At 45.4% G+C, this 20,575-nt stretch overlaps 1 protein-coding gene across 4 annotated transcripts in view; it reads left to right on the forward strand.

Annotated features, from left to right (window-relative positions):
* Positions 1-20,575, forward strand: part of lnx1 (ligand of numb-protein X 1) — a 72,486-nt gene that overhangs the window by 44,119 nt on the left and 7,792 nt on the right. For 2 of the 4 annotated variants that reach the window (XM_041848793.1, XM_041848795.1), the window contains 6 exons: positions 1,583-1,836; positions 3,307-3,462; positions 9,986-10,191; positions 10,957-11,358; positions 13,074-13,208; positions 17,950-18,127. In XM_041848793.1, coding sequence (XP_041704727.1) covers positions 1,583-1,836; positions 3,307-3,462; positions 9,986-10,191; positions 10,957-11,358; positions 13,074-13,208; positions 17,950-18,127 — 1,331 coding nt within the window. The remainder of the gene's footprint in view (positions 1-1,582; positions 1,837-3,306; positions 3,463-9,985; positions 10,192-10,956; positions 11,359-13,073; positions 13,209-17,949; positions 18,128-20,575) is intronic. The other 2 variants (XM_041848794.1, XM_041848796.1) reach the window with 1 other exon arrangement.

Raw genomic sequence — 20,575 nt, forward strand, 5'->3', positions numbered from 1 at the left:
ACCATTCTTTAGTCATGGCTGTGTTCTTAGGCAAAATTGTGAGTGAGCCCACTCCCTTGGCTGAGAAGCAACCCCACACATGAATGGTCTCAGGATGCTTTACTGTTGGCATGACATAGGACTGATGGTAGCTCTCACCTTGTCTTCTCCGGACAAGGTGTTTTCCGGATGCCCTAAACAATCGGAAAGGGGATTCATCAGAGAAAATGACTTTACCCCTGTCCTCAGCAGTCCAATCCCTGTAACTTTAGCAGAATATCAGTCTGTCCCTGATGTTTTTCCTGGAGAGAAGTGGCTTCTTTGCTGCCCTTCTTCACACCAGGCCATCCTCCAAAAATCTTTGCCTCACTGTGCGTGCAGATGGACTCACACCTGCCTGATGCCATTCCTGAGCAAGCTCTGCCTGGTGGTGCCCCAATCCCGCAGCTGAATCAACTTTAGGAGACGGTCCTGGCGCTTGCTGGACTTTCTTGGGCGCCCTGACGCCTTCTTCACAACAATTGAACCTCGCTCCTTGAAGTTCTTGATGATCCGATAAATGGTTGATTTAGGTGCAATCTTACTAGCAGCAATATATTTGCCTGTGAAGCCCTTTTTGTGCAAAGCAATGATGACGAACAATGATTTCAAGCACCACCCTTCTTTTAAAGCTTCCAGTCTGTTATTCTAACTCAATCAGCATGACAGAGTGATCTCCAGCCTTGTCCTCGTCAACAGTCTCACCTGTGTTAACGAGAGAATCACTGACATGATGGCAGCTGGTCCTTTTGTGGCAGGGCTGAAATGCAGTGGAAATGTTTTTTGGAGATTAAGTACATTTTCATGGCAAAGAGGGACTTTGCAATTAATTGCAATTCATCTGATCACTCTTCATGACATTCTGGAGTATATGCAAATTGCCATCATCAAACTGAGGCAGCAGACTTTGTGAAAATTAGTATTTGTGTAATTCTCAAAACTTTTGACCACGACTGTATTATACACTAGCAGGTTGTGTATTGGGTGTGTGATGTTGTTGCTTGAGGAGGAATCACTTGTCAAGATGATGACATCAGTTGTGAGTTCAAATAGATGTCCCCTCTGAGCAGCTTGGATCAGGAAGTAGAGGTGAGAAGATGGATACATCCAGGGGGTGATGGGTCAGAGGTCACATCATATTAACCACTGTTCCTGAGATGGTGGTGACCTTTTACCTTAACCTCTCTGGTTTAATCCCTGTCCATATCCTCTCTAGCTGGACTGGACTATGTTGTCACTACTGAGCCACTGAGGATTCAGGAGGATTCAGGACTGTTGACTAATAGTCCATTCTGTTCCGTGATTCAGCAGCTGCCGTGTGTTCACTGCATCATCTATTCATGACACATGCTGTAATTGGTGATGAGTCATTAAGAGCAGAATAATAGTTCCATCCATCACAGGCTCCATTACACAACGTCCCTGTCTCAGTATCCCATTTCAACCTCTTTTTAGGTTTTCTTGTTGGGTTGCTGTTGTTGTTGTTGATGCGTCACCTCTCTCAGCTGGATCTATGGTGTGTGTCTCTGACGGGCCGTCCTTTTCTCCCTGTGCGTATTTGAAGGTGTAAAGGGGCGTCTCACTATGGCCTGTCTGCGGACAGGAAGCGGCGTTCCCAGGAGGGTGACTGCACTGACAGCACGTCAGAACTCACCGTCGCCACCCTGCCCGGCGATGGCCCTGCCTCCGCCGCGGTCGCCCTCCTATCAGACGAGCCCGGCCTCGTCAACCCTGCCTTTGACCCCAGCATGGAGGACAACAGCCAATCAGGAAGCACCACAAGCCTGGCAGCCCGCAGCAGTACCAAGAAGAGTGAGTGTGCGTGTGCGTATGGATGTGTTTGTGTGTTTGTGATTATGTGTAGTGCTGCACCAAGTAACCTTTCTCTGATCTATAAAGCACTGTGTGTGTGTGTGTGTGTGTGTGTGTGTGTGTGTTTGTGCGCATCGCACTGTTTGTCACTGTGACTGATTGAAAATCAATAGAAAGCAAGGAGCCAGCGGAGGCTTTCTAGTCACAGTTTCATAGTCCCTCACTTACATAGATACCACCAGTAAACACTATTCATAAATACATTTTACACCCTCATACCCACACACTAGATATACATCCCATAACCTATGCACACTTAAACACAGTATCTGTACTACTTAATGATCTTTGATAGAAATCTTGTTCTTCAATTAGCTTTTATAGCATCAATTTTTCACCGATCTATAAAATCTCTGTCCTGGGCTGGAGGGGTGGAGAGACAGAGAGAGAGAGACAGAGAGAGAGACAGACAGAGAGAGAGAGAGAGAGAGAGAGAGAGAGAGAGAGAGAGAGAGGAGAGAGAGAGAGAGAGAGAGAGAGAGAGAGAGAGAGAGAGAGAGAGAGAGAGAGAGAGAGAGAGAGAGAGAGAGAGAGAGAGAGAGAGAGAGAGTTAGAGGCAGGGAGGGAGGGAGGGAGGGAGGGAGGGAGAATGTAAAGAGAGGGAGTGAGAATGGGAGGAATGAGGGTTAAATATAGCCCAGGTCCATTAATGCTGAATGACGTGATAGCCCCTCACCCTCCACTCATCCCACCTGTGAACCCTGGAGCCACTCACACGTGTCACACTCACTCACATCCACCCTCACAACGTGAGTGCGCCGCTGGTGGTGGGGCATCAAATGACGTTGCAACAGCACTTTTGGCCTGGGCCGCTGAGCGGAGCGGAGCACCCACCGCCATGCAGAGCCACTGCTGCTGAACAAGCTGTCAGCTCCAGAAGTGCCGGGTGCATTTAAAGAATAATGTGGCTGTCAGGAGGCCTCGCATCTCCCCTGGCCCGCAGAGGGAGGGAGGGGCGCTGCAGAGGCCCACTGCTCCGCTCTCAGGGCAGTCAGGCTGGGGCTCATACTCCACTGCAGCCTGCTCTGCTCTGGTAGACTATAGTAGGGTCCCACTGGTGTATTTAAACTGCACCTAGTTTTAGCTGTTGATGACATAAACATGGCTGCTGCAGTTTACAAAGCCAATCACCCCTGCAGAGTTTCTAGGCCCCCTCCCTCAAGTGTGCATTTCTGTTCTTTCTTGAAATAATGACAACACAAATTAGTGTTTTGGGGAATTCCTGAAAGATATTGATTGGATTCTCTAAAATAAATGTGTTCAAGCTGTTGTTAGGGCTTTTGTAGAGGCAGAGAGAATGAGAGCTCTCCGGCATCTGATTGGCTGTGGAGAAGCAGTCTCAGAGACTTGTCCAGACATGTTCAGTCAGAACAGAGCTGATCTATAAAGTGTGCCCCTGTCTCTCTCTCCCCTCAGTCCGAAACTATGACCGCACCTCGGTCAGGAGCCGCTCCTTCAGGCGGTTGAATCGTGCTTTCAGTGTCCTGCGGAGGACCAAGAGTGGCACTTCTGTGTCCAATGAGACCACAGAGGAACAAGACAATGTCAGGAACGCCAGTGTGCCACAGGAAGGTATGTGTGTGTGTGTGTGTTTGTTTGAGTGGGTGTTTGTGTGTTTGCTTTTGTGCACTATATGAAATATGTGTATGCTGTGGTTTCCACGTCTATATTGATTTGTCAGTGGGGGTTGTGTTTAAATCAGTATGAAGTCAGTGCTCTCTATGCTGTGTCTGCAGTTTCTGTGAATCCCTGTAGAGGGTATGAGATGTGTGTGTGTGTGTTTGTACATCTGTACTTGTGTGCATGTATATGCGTGTGTCTGTGTGTATGTGCATGCCTGTGCTTGCATGGTTTTTGTGTCTGTGTTTACGTGAATGTGTTTGTGTGCGCGTGTGTATGTGTTTGCGAGAGTGTGTGCCTGTGTTTGTTTGTGTGTATGTGTGTGCATGTGTGAGCAGTTCCTTTGGCTCTGTGCTGAGGGTGATATGGCTGGGTAACTGCTGCTGCATATGTTCCTTTAATAATTCAGCTGCACATTGTGTAAGAGTCCACTGGTCCCCAGAACAGAACAGAAGAGAAGATGGTGATCAGATGGGAGAGTGGCAGCCTGGGGCATTGTGGGCCAGGCTGAAGGAGAGAGAGTAGGAGCTTCAGGGGACAGGGACAGAGAGCTGCTGGACAGAGTCTGGAGTATACAGAGTATACAAAACATTAAGGACACCTGCACTTTCAATGACATAGACTGACCAGGTGATTTCAGGTGAAACCTATGATCCCTTATTGATGTCACCTGTTAAATCCACTTCAATTAGTGTAGATGAAGGGGAGGAGACAGGTTAAAGAAGGATTTTTAAGCCTTGAGACATGGATTGTGTGTGTGCCATTCACAGGGTGAATAGGCAAGATAAAATATTTAAGTGCCTTTGAACGGGGTATGATAGTAAGTTTGTGTCAAGAACTGCAACGCTACTGGGTTTTTCACGCTCAACAGTTTCCCGTGTGTATCAAGAATGGTCCACCACCCATAGGACATCCAGCCAACTTGACACAACTGTGGGAAGCATTGGAGTCAACATGGGCCAGCATCCATGTGGAACGCTTTAGACACCTTGTAGAGACCATGCCCTGACGTTATATAGGATGAGCCATGACTAAAATATAGTTTATACAGTTGAAGTCGGAAGTTTACATACACCTTAGCCAAATACATTTTTCACAATTCCTGACATTTAATCCTAGTAAAAATGCCCTGTCTTAGGTCAGTTAGGATCACCTCTTTATTTTAAGAATGTGAAGTGTCAGAATAATAGTAGAGAGAATAATTTATTTCAGCTTTTATTTATTTAATCACATTCCCAGAGGGTCAGAAGTTTACATACTCTCAAATATTATTTGGTAGCATTGCCTTTAAATAAGTTGGGTGAATTTTGGCCCATTCCTTCTGACAGAGCTGGTGTAACTGAGTCAGGTTTGTAGACCTCCTTGCTCGCACACGCTTTTTCAGTTCTGCCCACAAATCTTCTATAGGCTTGAGGTCAGGGCTTTGTGATGGCCACTCCAATACCTTGACTTTGTTGTCCTTAAGCCATTTTGCCACAACCTTGGAAGTATGCTTGGGGTCATTGACCATTTGGAAGACGCATTAGCGACCAAGCTTTAACTTCCTGACTGATGTCTTGAGATGTTGCTTCAATATATCCACATAATTTTCCTTCCTCATGATGCCATCTATTTTGTGAAGTGCACCAGTCCCTCCTGCAGCAAAGCACCCCCACAGCATGATGCTGCCACCCCCGTGCTTCACGGTTGGGATGGTGTTCTTCGGCTTGCAAGCAGCCCCTTTTTTCCTCCAAACATAACAATGGTCTTTATGGCCAATCAGTTCTATTTTTGTTTCAGACCAGAGGACATTTCTCCAAAAAGTACGATCTTTGTCCCCATGTGCAGTTGCAAACCGTAGTCTGGCTTTTTTATGGCGGTTTTGGAGCAGTGGCTTCTCCCTTGCTGAGCGGCCTTTCAGGTTATGTCGATATAGGACTCGTTTTACTGTGGATATAGATACTTTTGTACCGGTTTCCTCCAGCATCTTCACAAGATCCTTTGCTGTTGTTCTAGGATTGATTTGCACTTTTCGCACCAAAGTACGTTCATCTCTAGGAGACAGAACACATCTCCTTCCTGAGCGGTATGACGGCTGCGTGGCCCCATGGTGTTTATACTTGCGTACTATTGTTTGTACAGATGAACGTGGTACCTTCAGGCATTTGGAAATTGCTCCCAAGGATGAACAATTTATTTTCTGAGGTCTTGGCTGATTTCTTTTGATTTTCCCATGATGTCAAGCAAAGAGGCACTGAGTTTGAAGGTAGGCCTTGAAATACATCCACAGGTACACCTCCAATTGACTCAAATTATGTCAATTAGCCTATCAGAAGCTTCTAAAGCCATGACATCATTTTCTGGAATTTTACAAGCTGTTTAAAGGCACAGTCAACTTAGTGTATGTAAACTTCTGACCCACTGAAATTGTGATACAGCGAATTATAAGTTAAATAATCTGTCTGTAAACAATTGTTGGAAAAATTACTTGTGTCATGCACAAAGTAGATGTCCTAACCGACTTGCCAAAACTATAATTTGTTAACAAGAAATTTGTGGAGTGGTTGAAAAATGAGTTTTAATGACTCCAACCTAAGTGTATGTAAATTTCTGACTTCAACTGTACATATAAGGTGGGAAAAACAGTATGTAAACCTGATTAAATTATTTTAAGGTGGTCTTCAATTTTTTATTTTATTTTAACACTCCATTTAAAAACCCTTAAAATCCCAATTTGTTTATGTACATAGGGCAGCAGTCTCTAAAGTGCAGGGCAGGGTACCGGGTGGAGGCCAGCTAGTGATGACTCTTTAACAGTCTGATGACCTGGAGATAGAAGCTGTTTATCAGTCTGTCGGTCCCAGCTTTATTTGTTTATTTGGATCCCCATTAGCTTTTGCAGAAGCAGCAGCTACTCTTCCTGGGGTCCACAAAAAACATGACAAGTAACAAAACACTGATACCCTAATAGACACGGACAGTCACACAAATGTAAAATACAATGATATACAAACAATAACTAAAACATTGTGTGTGTGTGTTAGAGTGTGTCTGTGTGTTTATGTGTTTGTGTGTGTGTCCCCTCACAGTCCTCGCTGTTCCATGAGCTTTGATGCACCTGTACTGTCCGCCTTCTAGATGGTAGCAGGGTGAACAGGCCGTGGCTCGGGTGGCTGGGGTCCTTGATGTTCTTCTTGGCCTTCCTGTGACACCGGGTGCTGTAAATATCCTGGAAGGCTGTAAATGTCCCAACGATGCATAGGGCTGACCGCACCACCCTCTGGAGAGCCCTGCAGTTGTGGGCGGTGCAGTTGCCATACCATGCGGTGATACAGCCCGACAGAATGCTCTCGATGGTGCATCTGTAGAAGTTTGTGAGAGTCTTAGGGGCCAAGGCGGATTTCTTCAGCCTCCTGAGGTTGAAGAGGCGCTGTTGCACCTTCTTCACCACACTGTCAGTGTTGATGGACCAATTCAGGTCCTCTGTGATTTGCATACCGAGGAACTTTACCTTTTTGACTCTCTCCACTGTGGCCCGGCGATGTGGATGGGGGCGTGCTCTCTCTGCTGTCTCCTGTAGTCCACGATCAGCTCCTTCGTTTTGTTGACATTGAAGGAGAGGTTATTTTTCCTGGCACCACTCCACCAGGGCTCTCACCTCCTTCCTGTAGGATGTCTCAAATGAACCTGATTTCAACGTCTGGAAAATACGTATTTTTCAACGTCTGGAAAATACGTATTTTCAACGTCCGGAAATTTCTTTTTAAATGTCCGGAAAATACGTTTTCATCTTTCATATATAACCTAAAATGAACATCTGGAAAAAACGTTTTCTTTACCCCCTTTTTGATGTTGTCTCATAACTGCAACTCCCAACTGGCAAAGGTCAAGTCATGCATCCTCCAAAACATGACCCACCTAACCACACTTCTTAACACCCACCCACTTAACCCACAAGCCAGCTGCACCAATGTGTCAGAGGAAACACCATTCAACCTATGACTGTAGTCAGCCTGCATGCACCCAGCCCACCCCAAGGAGTCGCTAGAGCACAACGAGCCAAGTAAAGCCCCCTGGCCAAACTCTCCCCTAACCTGGACGATGCTGGGCCAATTGTGCACCCAATCACGGCCAGTTGTGATACAGCCCGGGATCGAACCCGGGTCTGTAGTGACACCTTTACATTTTACATTTACGTCATTTAGCAGACGGTCTTATCCAGAGCGACTTACAGTTAGTGAATACATATTTTTTTATACTGGCCCCCCGTGGGAATCGAACCCACAACCCTGGCGTTGCAAACGCCACGCTCTATCAACTGAGCTACATCCCTGCCGGCCATTCCCTCCCCTACCCTGGACGACGCTGGGCCAATTGTCCGCCGCCCATGAGTCTCCCGGTCGCGGCCAGCTGCGACAGAGCCTGGATTCGAACCAGGATCTCTAGTGGCACAGTTAGCACTACGATGCAGTGCCTTAGACTGCTGCGCCACTCGGGAGGCCCGGAAAATACGTATTTTAAAGTATTCTAGGTTTTGGGGGGGGGCAATGTTTTTGTCTTGCCTAGGGCGGCAGAACGGCCAGGATCGGGCCTGTGTAGAGGGATACATTGTGTATTACAGAGGCATACAGAATCCATTTCAGATGGATGCAGTATACAGGACGACCCTGGTGAATGAGAGGGATGGACATGAAGAGTAGAGTGAAGTGGAGGATGAGCCGTGATGTTCATGATGGTGATGATGAGGACAACCATTGGACTGTGAGTCAGAGAGAGAGAGAGAGAGAGAGAGAGAGAGAGAGAGAGAGTGGAGAATGAAAGATCAGAGACCATATTATTCTCTAAGGCCATTGTTGAGGAGCCTGTGGGAATAGATTAAATATTCATAGAATCCCTCTGGAGAAAGAAGAAGGATGAGAGAGAGAGGGTGGAGAGAGGGAGAGAGAGAGAGGGAGGGAGGGAGAGAGAGAGAGAGAGAGAGGGAGGGAGGGAGGGAGGGAGGGAGAGAGAGAGGGGAAGAGGGAGAGAGAGAGGGGGAGAGAGAGAGGGGGAGAGGGAGAGAGAGAGGAGGGAGAGAGAGAGAGGGAGGGAGAGAGAGAGGGGGAGAGAGATAGGGAGAGAGAGAGGGGGAGAGAAAGTGAGAGGGGGAGAGGGAGAGAGAGAGGGGGGAGAGGGAGGAGAGAGGGGGGAGAGAGGGGGAGAGAGGGGGGAGAGGGAGAGAGAGAGGGGGGAGAGAGGGAGAGAGAAAGAGGGAGAGAGAGGGGAGAGAGGGAGAGACAGAGGGGGAGAGGGAGAGAGAGGGGGATGAGAGAGAGACGGGGAGAGGGAGGGAGAGAGAGGTGGGAGAGAGAGAGAGAGAGGAGGAGAGAGAGAGAGAGAGAGAGAGAGAGAGAGAGAGAGAGAGAGAGAGAGAGAGAGAGAGAGAGAGAGAGAGAGGTTTTATAACAGCCATAGGTCTGTGTGTTAATGTGCTCTACTCCCTTGAAGCAATCTGCGGTGATGAAGAGAAAATATTGACTTTGGAAGGGATAAACTGCAGTGTGAGTAGAAGTAGAGACTGGGGCTATGGAACAAATTAGATAGGGGGAGAGAGTGGGCCAGAGAGAGAGAAAGATCGAGAGATTGAGCAGGGAGGGAGAGATTGAGAGATAGAACCACTGATAGATACAGAGCGATATAGATAGTGTATATAGCACACATTGTCCGAGGTAGCTGTGAGCTGGTTAGCTCTTGGCCCAGGCTGTTGGCAGTATTGAACGGACACATACCAGTCCCTGCCTCCCCTATCTAATTGTCCAGTCAGGATGTGTCTGCTGCTCAGAGCTGGGAAACAGAGAGGACAACATACAGGAACAACTCTGTGTGGGAGAGGCTGAAGTTAGACCATCCATTTGGTGACAATGGTATTACTTTCACTCTTACACCTGAAAGCTGACACTGTGTGTTTGTGTGTGCATGCATGTGTGCATATGTATATGTGTGTGTACAGTATGTGGTTGTGTATTTGTGAGAACTTTAGATCTAATGTCTATGTCTGTACAGTCCTGTGTGTAAAAGTGTGTGTGATTTTATATCCACCCAAGCTATTGCTTATTAAGGTTATTACCTTGTAGAAAATGAAATGTGAGGGTTTTCCCAAGCATACTTGGTACAGATGTGACTAATGATACAAACATGGGAAAGGATGATCAGCTAAGTGGATTTTCCCTTTAGGCTTGTAGAAGCTTGTTTTGCTAACCTGGGGGAGCCGAGACAGCTGCTTCAACACCAAACCTCTCTACACTCTCTCCCTCCCTCCGTCCGTCCGTCCGTCTGTCTGTCTATCTATCTATCTATCTCTCTCTCTCTTTCTTTCTCTGTTGGCCTTGCACTCTGTGTCTGTGAGAGATGTCCTTCTCATCATATAAATCAGAGTATCACACTCTTTCTCTCTCCCTCCCTAATTTTCTCTCTCTCTCTCTTTCTCTCTCTCTATTTACCTCCTTCCCTCTCTCAGTGCTGGCTCTACCGCAGCTCCATCACTTGATCCCTGATGGTGAGGTCACCAGTATTAAGATCAACCGTGAGCCCTCTGAGCCTTTGGCCATCAGCATCGTGGGGGGCAACGAGACCCCCCTGGTGCGTATCCTCATCCAGGACATCTACAGGGAGGGGGTTATCGCCCGGGATGGACGCCTGCTGCCTGGGGACATTATCCTCAAGGTCAGTGTGTGTTTTTCTTCAGAGTAAGGTGGAGTACTACTCGCCATGTCTGTGACTGTATGTATTCTGTTTTGTGTTAGAATTGCTCATTACATCACAGCTATAGACCTAACATATTCCAAAATGCTATAAATACATTTTCAGAAATGTTGGTAAATTACCTTTTATTGTTTAAAGAAATTATGAAAGAGATTGGAGTGTTTTTTCACTATCTAATCATGGCATGGGGTTGTTCAGTGACATGTATTTGTTTAAAATCTATCACTTGATGGTTTTGTTTCAGAGAGACAACTAATCATGTTTGTTTGCTATATATCCGCCTCACTCTCAGAGAAAGAAGTAGTACTGCTAGGTTTTACACAGTCAAATGTAACAAATAACTACATTTTTGATAAAGAAATGTACAAATGATACATTTGTGACATCAATATTTTAAAAAAGTTTTAAAAACATTTTCAATATAGTAATATGAGATCTGTAGTGAGACAAACTCATTTCAAATATACAGGATACGAACACTCTATTCCAGCTAAACAATGGATATATAGCGTTTTTCAATTTTAAATATTCATACACATCTAAAATCTATGAATTAAAAATCTGAGAACAGCAATATTTGACATAGCCATAAGCAATCATTTCGGATGAAAAAACACAAATGTGAACAATTTGTGGATATAATGTTTTGGAAATAAACTCTTCAATATAACCTGCATATAATCTGAGACTTAAATCCACCTTTACATCTCTCCCGCTCATCTTCAGGTGAATGGCATAGACATCAGCAATGTGCCCCACTGCTACGCCCTGGCCACCCTCAAACAGCCCTGCCAGCTGCTGCGACTCACAGTGCTGAGAGAGCAGCGCCACCGCTACCGTTCGCACCCCCACAATGCGGCTGGTGGCTACCTGCCTCACGGCCTCTCCCACGGCCATCCCCTGAGGGATGACAGCATCCACGTGGTCCTGGCTAAGAGCACCCCAGAGGAGCAGCTGGGCATCAAGCTGGTGAGACGACCAGAGGAACATGGAGTCTTCATCTTCCACCTGCTGGAGGGCGGCCTGGCGGCACACGACGGACAGCTCAGCATTAACGACCGTGTCCTCGCAATCAATGGACACGACCTGCGCTATGGAGCGCCTGAACACGCCGCTTTACTCATTCAGGTCAGTCTGCAGGGGTAAGGGTTAGGGAGTGTTGGTTGGTTTTGGTTTACAATGGTTGGTAATGGTGTGTGTCTGGTAATGTGCCTGGTATGTTTCTTGGCTCTGGGTTCCTGGTATAGTATCGCTATTAGTGGTGTGTGGTTCTGGTAAATTGCACTGTGTTGGCTGGCTTTGTCCCCGTCCATTGCGGTTAATTGTGGTTAATTGTGGTGTATCTGTGGTCGACTGGGCGCTGCTCTGCTGCTTGGCTGAGGCTCTGCTTCCTGGTGAATGCTGGGTAATTGCGGTGGTGTGTTTCTGGTTGACTGTGGGATGTAGCTGTAGCTGTGCTCTCTGGGTTCTTATCTGAGGAGACTGGCTGGTTCTTGAGGGTCTCTGAGGACTCAACATGGCTGCTCACATCAGGCTGTTTCTGTCAGAGATTAAGAACTGGCGGGAAACCAATTAAATTAGTCCAATTAAGGCAATTACAAGCTGGACTGGGTAATTTAGGAGTCAGCTCTGCTCCACAGAGAGCACAGGCACTCTCAAAAGAGCAACTCTGGAGGCCGAGCTGTGTGTGTGTGTGTGTGTGTACACTTGAATGTGCAATATGCGTGTGTGTGTGCATGTGCCTGTGAGTGTGTGCAAGTTCATGCGAGTGAATGAGGGAGTGAGTGAGTCATTGTGTGAGTGGGTCGACAAAACAGAGTAATAAAGAGACAGAGTGAAAGAAGCTGGAGGAAAGGTTGTAGAGAGGAGAGACAGAGATTAGTAAGAAAAATGAGTTTAAAGTTGGAAAAGTCATTGTGAGAGAATGAGGGCTGCAGAAAAGACTGCAGTGTTATTAGAGACAGAAGAGAAAATGACCTTTCTCTACTATTCTTCATATTGTGAAGCTGACTACCAATCTATGATCTATGGAGCAGCTCTGTCTCAGCAGGATGGGGGGTTAATGGGAGGATAAGAGTGTCACACACACCATCCTACACAGATTCACTCACATATAGATTGCTTACTCCTGGAGGATGTTAGAGTCACAACCAGGCTGCTTCCTGAAGCAAGTAAAAGGGTGAAATTGACGTGTGTGTGAGTGAGAGTGTTTTGTAACAGAGCATCTGTTTATTATGTGTATTAACCTCTCGGGGGTAATAAAATGTTTGACATATTTTACTGCCTGGCCAAGCTCTCTGTGGGTGATTCTTTCCCTAGAGCTCTCTTCAGGGGGTGGTAGGAGAGGGTAGAGAATGTCCACAGGAAATAGAACCCTCTGTGGAAAGGGTTCTACATAGAATTCTTCGAAGGGATCTCTTATGGGGACAGCCGAAGAACCCTTTTAGGTAGCACCTTTTTAAATTTTTTTTATAAGAGTGTAGTTTCTGTGTCTGGGTCTAGTTATGTGGCAGTAAAAGTTGTTTTTAAGGACTTGTTTGGATATCTGGATCAACTTAATTGAAGCTGTATTCAGTGTGTATTTATGAGGGCTTAACCATGATATTATTATTGAGTTTGTTCTTCTTATTGCATTGCTCTGTGTCTGTCTAGGACTGAGCTTTGTCCCCTGTAGCTCAGTTGGTAGAGCATGGCGCTTGCAATGCCAGGGTTGTGGGTTCGTTTCCCACGGGGGGCCAGTATGAAAATGTATGCACTCACTAACTGTAAGTCGCTCTGGATAAGAGCGTTTGCTAAATTACTAAAATGACTAAAATGTAAATGTCTCTGGTTGTCTCCTGTAGGCGAGTGAGGAGCGGGTCCACTTCATTGTTTCTCGTCAGATCTGTCTGCCCACCCCTGACATCCTGCAGGAGGCTCCATGGGGCATGGAAGGCCCCCCGCCATACTCTCCAGTGGACCTAGAACACACGCTACTGGTGAGCAATGCATGACGCATGTACGAGCATACAAACACAAAAACGTCAGACACTGCTTTGATTTAGGATTTTTTCTTCAGGTTGGACACACACGTTCACATACTTAGGGCTCTATTCAACGTCAGCGTTACAGCGTCATTGAAATTTAAAGGCAATGTTCCCGCTTTAGCGGAGACTGTATTCACGGTAAACGCTGCATCTGTCGGCTCAATCGGAAATTACCTTTACATTTCTATTACGCGATCTGTAACGCTTCAGCGACACAGATTGAATAGAGTCCTTGTACACACACCAATTATTTTTTTTAAGACTTTGTTTTCCTGCCTCTTCTTCTCATGCTAAATATTCAATTTTATGTGAAAATGATCCTGAGCCGTATTATTCCTCCATCAAAGAGGAGTGTGTCATCCCTGGCTGTGCCAGTGTTCCGCTCCTCTCAGAGAGCCAAATGTGCGTCCGGAGCAGCCGTCACTCTATTTCTTTCTCTCTCTATTATCCCTGAAGAAAACATTGCCACCACCCTACAGGATTTACACCCCCTCCACCGCCACGCTAAAACAGGATTTTCTCCAGCTCGTTATTGGAGCTGACAACTTCCCTTGTTCTAATAATGATTAACTTCACAGCTCTCACCTCGCTTTCTAGATTTTAAGTTCTAATTCTCACAGATACATTGTTAAAAGTAGAGAATGTGTGACGGCGGAATCTTACTGTATTCTTCAGATAAAGACCTTGGCATCAAAGCTAGTAGAGAGAGAATGAGACTGTAATAAAAAGAACCCTGCAGTGATAGCAGGCAGGAACAATAACAATGTATTACTGTTCTGAGATAAGCCAAGCCACCACCAGCAGGACTATAGATCATATTCAGACTAACTCTAACCAGGCCTTTATATTGTGTTTTAATATTGAAACACAATAATGAAGTTGGCTCCTACTGGATGTGTGTGTGTTGTAGGGAGGCCAAGCCGAGGAAGGAGCTCTAGGGCCGTCAGCAATCCTAGCTTTACTGGAAGAAAAACAGGACCGTACACTCCTTTAATTTGAACATTTAAATGATTCACAGAGATACAATTACAGATACAGAAACAGACATACGCACTCGCGCACACACACACTCTTACATCATACACCCATTTACCCCATGCACACACATACACCACTGTGTGCAGTACTGGTCATTGCTTGTGACAGCTGTGGTTAGTGTAGTGTCCTGGGGAAGTCATGGCATGTGACTGAGGGTTAGAAATGTGTGAGTGCAGCACATTTGAGAAACAGCACAGGCCACATCACATCAACCCCAATGTGTCCATGTTTTACTCACACTACTCTACTCTCTCTGACTCACACACTACACGGTCACATACACACTTTCTACAGTACAGATGTCGGATCTTCATTTGATCACTGTTTTGTCGCAGAAAAATGTCCTGCGCATTATGAAATTCGAATGAGCCTCGTGATTTAGACACCTTCACTGAAAACCTACAGTTCTCTTTCTCTCTATGCGGGGGCAGTCGAGTCATTTGGACCAGTGCCAGCTATCAATATCATCCAATCTCTCTCTCGCGCACAAATGCTAAAAGCACCAGACAGAATATTAAGAATTGTCCTACTGTTACTGTAGGCCTATAGGTCTTATTACTGTACTATTCAAATGTACAAAAATGTATCTGAAATGCATCCGTACACATCAACAACCCTTGTTTTATATAGCTTAATAACACAAGATAGATATTGGCCTCCGCTACGACAAGTGTCAAGTGTATCCAAAATGAGGCCTATCAAAACATTAGTTTCCATTCATACAGTGTTAGGTAAATTGCCACAGTAGATTTGCCATGGTAAATGAGGAAATACTTTATTTCTATGTTACAGAATGCTTGTCAAATAGATAAATCGCCCTTAGTCTGTTCAAAAAGTTGTTCTGATGATAAGACGAACCAGAGGCCGAACATATCTTGAAAGACTTTGGTTGCAAGCAGGAATAAAGTAACACGGACATCATCTTTTAGAAAGGGGTAATGAGGTTGCAATTGAGTTCAGCTGTGCAGGTGAATTCAGCACGTGTTGATGGTTTAATGAGACATCATCTGGCGATAATCTAGTGCCATCGATGGTTGCAATAGGCCCCTTGTAATTTGATTAATGCTGCTTTCACGTGCTAGTCGGAACTAGGAAACTCTGAAATGTTCGACTTGCTAACTGTTTAAATGCGGCAGGTGTATAACTACAACCAGTTAGCAAGTCTGACATTTCTGAGTTTCCTAGTTTCGACTAGCATGTGAAGGTGGCTTATATTCCAATACTTTCTGTAGAATATTAAAGCTGATCTAGTCACATAATGAAAGGTGTGAAAACCAATAATAGGCTACCGTTTGTGTTTCCCTGGCTGAGTTGATGAGCTGATTTGGGCCATCAGCTGATTTACAGATGTAGGCCTACTGTAAAACAATCAACTTTCCTCCAGTGTGGATGCCCGCCCACTTTTTATAGTTAGGCTATGTATACTGAATAAAAATATAAACGCAACATAAAGTAAAGTGTAAAGTGTTGGTCCCATGTTTCATGAGCTAAACTAAAAGATGCCTGAAATTTTCCATACACACAAAAAGCTTATTTCTCTCATTTTTTTGGCACAAATGTGTTTACATCCCTGTTAGTGAGCATTTGGTCCTTTGCTAAGATAATCCATCCTCCTGACAGGTGTGGCATATCAAGAAGCTGATTAAACAGCATGATCATTACACAGGTCCACCTTGTGCTGGGGACAGTAAAAGGCCACTCTAAAATGTGCAGTTTTGTCACACAACACAATGCCACAGATGTCTCAAGTTTTGAGGGAGCATGCAATTGACATGCTGACTGCAGGAATGTCCACCAGAGCTGTTGCCAGAGAATTGAATGTTCATTTCTCTACCATGACGTTGTTTTAGAGAATTTGGCAGTATGTCTAACCGGCCTCACCACCGCAGACCACGTGTAACTTCGCCAGCCCAGGACCTCCACATCCGGCTTCTTCACCTGCGGGATCGTCTGGGGTGGAGGGGGGTGCTGAGGAGTATTTCTGTCTGTAATAAAGCCCTTTTGTGGGGAAAAACTCATTCTGATTGGCTGGGCCTGGCTCCTCAGTGGGTGCACCCCTGCCCAGTCGTGAAATCCATAGATTAGGGCCTAATGAATTTATTTAATTTGACTGATTTCCTTATATGAATTGTAACTCAGTAAAATCTTAGAAATTGTTGCATGTTGTGTTTATATTTTTGTTCAGTATATCTGCAATATTAAAGCTGATCTACCCCCTTCAAACACCGCTTTCAGCTGCCCCCTGGCTGCGATTTTAAATATATGTCTTAATTTCCTCCTGCGATGAAATGGGTCAAATTAAGATCCGACATCTGTACATACACTCTCTCACTTCCACAAACCACAACTATTCCAAATCATCCTGAACATCACACACTGTACTTAGTCTTACACACTAAACTTCCCTCTTAAAAATTCCCACCTCAACACGGGGGCCCCTCAGGGGTGCGTGCTCAGTCCCCTCCTGTACTCCCTGTTCACCCATGACTGCATGGCCAGGCACGACTCCAACACCATCATTAAGTTTGCCGACGACACAACAGTGGTAGGCCTGATCACCAACAACGATGAGACAGCCTATAGGAAGGAGGTCAGAGACCTGGCCGTGTGGTGCCAGGATAACAACCTCTCCCTCAACGTGACCAAGACAAAGGAGATGATTGTGGACTACAGGAAAAAAAAGAGGACTGAGCACGCCCCCATTCTCATCGACGGGTCTGTAGTGGAACAGGTTGAGAGCTTCAAGTTCCTTGGTGTCCACATCACCAACGCACTATCATGGTCCAAACACACTAAGACAGTCATGAAGAGGGCACGACAAAGCCTATTCCCCCTCAGGAGACTGAAAAGATTTGGCATGGGTCCTCAGATCCTCAAAAAGTTATACAGCTGCACCATCGAGAGCATCCTGACTGGTTGCATCACCGCCTGGTATGGCAACTGCTCGGCCTCCGACCGCAAGGCACTACAGAGGGTAGTGCGTAGGGCCCAGTATATCACTGGGGCCAAGCTTCCTGCCATCCAGGACCTCTATACCAGGCAGTGTCAGAGGAAGGCCCTCAAAATTGTCAAAGACTCCAGCCACCCTAGTCATAGACTGTTCTCTCTGCTATTGCACGGCAAGTGGTACCGGAGTGCCAAGTCTAGGTCCAAAAGACTTCTCAACAGCTTCTACCCCCAAGCCATAAGACTCCTGAACAGCTAATCATGGCTACCTGGACTATTTACACCCCCAGCCCATCTTTTTACGCTGCTGCTACTCTGTTAATTATTTATGCATAGTCACTTTAACTCTACCCATATGTACATATTACCTCAACTACCTCAACTAGCCGGTGCCCCCGCACATTGACTCTGCACCAGTACCCCTACTGTTATTTTATTTTACTTTTTTTCTCAACACTTTGTTGTTGTTGTTGTTTTATTTTACTTTTTTTATTAAGAAATAAATGCATTGTTGGTTAAGGGCTGTAAGTAAGCATTTCACGGTAATGTCTACACCTGTTGTATTCGGCGCATGTGGCAAATAAAATTTGATTTAATTTGAAAAACAAGAAACAAACAACACAATAAACACTCTATAGTGAATACACATCTATTACAGTGTAACCCTTCCTTCAACACATTTCTCACATTGCACCACTCCCCTCTACAGGACTCATGTGAGAAGCCGGCGTATTATGAGAAGACGGTGACACTGTCCAAGGAGCCTCATCACTCCCTGGGGATGACGGTGGCAGGGGGCATGTCCTCCCGCGGCTGGGATCTCCCTGTCTATGTCACTAACGTGGACCCCAACGGAGTGGTGGGACAGGAGGGATCCATCCGCAAAGGTACAGCCTGGTGATAAACCTTCTACTGTACATCACACACAGTCTCACACACACTCAAAGTCCCACACACACTGTGCCACACACACCCACAGAGTCCACCACACACTCATACCATATACACTCACACACTCTCACTCAGGCATATGGTAGATTCAAATCCAATGTTCCAAGAACGGAGTTTAGCTCATATTTCCTTGAATTTCTCCAATATTGACATGATAGTTTAGTTTCTCTGTTCCGTGCAGTCCCTGCTGGTCTCCACGATTCCAGCCTGCTGGTCTCCACGATTCCAGCCTGCTGGTCTCCACGATTGCAGAGTTGGTACTGCAGACAGGCTTCATTTGTCATGAGTTGTGCATGTGACTTGTCCCTTGTGTAGAACAAACTGATTGAGATAAACAGTCAGACTCGTGTTTCATTACCAAGGTTATTTATCCAACAGGAAACACAGAGGTAGTGCTGCGGTTCAGGGCTCGCCAAATTGAGTCTAACACACATACATACAAACACACACACACACACACCATGCTCAAATTTGATTAAGTAAGTTCCAGAGGAAATGACAGGCTCCACTTTATCAGCTCATTATACAAAATCAGTCAGCTCTGAAATAGACCAAACACAAACAGACGCACTCCCAAAATGATTGGATACACTTGTGGCAGGCCTGTTATGGCTACGTACTGCAGTGTGTGAAAGTATAGGTGTGTTTGTGGGTGTGTGGATGTTGGAACATCTGAGGGAGCTCTCTGGTCCAGACCAGACATCCAGAACCTCCTGCTGATCCTAGGGATCCACCTCAGATAACCACAGTATAGAGAGACCAGACCCCGTTCTACCTGTCTGTCTGAACACACAATCCCCTACATCTGTGTGTGTGACTAGCTAGGTTTCCATCCAATTGGCGACAGATCTTAATGCGAATATTCTAAAATCTGCGTAAAGAAAATATGTGCATTTTCCCACCAGTGGTGTGTTTCCACCAAACTGACTTGTTGCAGATAGAAGGTACGTGATGACGTAGTGCACACAAAATGTAATTTCTCACTTGTGTTCATGTACCGAATAAAAATCGGTGTGTTTCCATCGCATTTTAAACTCTACCTATAGTTTTGTCATACAAACTGTTGTGTTAAATAGCAAATGTGCAGACTCTGGTCTTGGCACACATGCACTAGCCAACAGCTTGCAGATACAGTGTAGGTAGGCTAGTCTACATGATGAGATAATTATTGATAATATTTGTATTTGTCAAATGGCAGTCAAGCATTGATCATCATGACACCAGAATAAGACCCTAGGTATTTATTGGAAAGCAGCATCAAGATCATCACCGTGCACTTTCACCATCCTGTTTTTATTTAACCTTTATTTAACCAGGCAAGTCAATTAAGAACAACTTCTTATTTACAATAACGCCCTGCAAGAGGCAAAATGCCTCCTGTGGGGACAGGGGCAAAAAAACCAATGTAAGACAAAACAGACACAGACAGAAAACACTGGCAACAGCACAAATACAACAGCAAACAAACTGTGGATGTGTGTGCGCGTGCAGGCTTGTGTTTGGTGTGTGTGACGTAAAACAACATGCTTCCTTACATAAGGCAACGCAAACTAGTGACAACTAGAAACAACTACATGTCTCAATAACCTGTTCATCTATTTGAACTCCTCCAGGGACCCCAGGTCCTGAAGTTTTAGATTGGCTTGGAGGAAATTCCAAGACCAGGGGGCTGAGTAATGAAAGGACCTTTTTCCATGCTCAGTTCTAACTTTCGGGACTCGTAGCATAAAACTAGATTGAGATCTGAGCTTGTATGTGTTTTCATTTCGAGCTAGAAGAGAGAATAGATAAAATGGAACTTTTCCTAAAATGGCCTTATAAATAAGAACGTACCAGTGTTTGAGCCTGCGTGTTGCTAGGGATGTCCACCCGACAGCACTGTAGAAATCACAATGGTGAGTTAGACGTCTCTGATTGGTGACAAAACGAAGGGCTGCATGATACACAGTCAAGAGCCTTCAGTGTAGAGCTTGAGGCTTGCACATAAATAGTATCACCATAGTCCAACACAGAGAGAAAAGTACAACAAATCAACTCCTTTCTGGCGGCAAAGGAAAAACAAGCTTTGTGCCGGTAATAAAACCCAATACGCAGCTTGAGTTTCCTGACAAGATTCTCTACATGGGTGGTGAAGCTTAACTTCTGATCCACCCAAACGTTCAGATATTTGTAAGTTTTGACTTGCTCTACTGAATGTCCTTCCAAGGTAGCAATTACATGGTTTTCAGAGTGTTTAGTATTGGAAAATACCATGCATTTTGTTTTAGAATTCAGAACAAGCTTCAAATCATACAGATTCTATTGATGTTAAAAGGTGTTTGAGCTTTTTCAAAAGCCAAAGTCAAACTGCTGCCACTTGAACAGGGCACAGTGTCATCCGCATA

This window comes from Coregonus clupeaformis, chromosome 26, assembly GCF_020615455.1.
Source record: "Coregonus clupeaformis isolate EN_2021a chromosome 26, ASM2061545v1, whole genome shotgun sequence".
Lineage (NCBI taxonomy): Eukaryota > Metazoa > Chordata > Actinopteri > Salmoniformes > Salmonidae > Coregonus > Coregonus clupeaformis.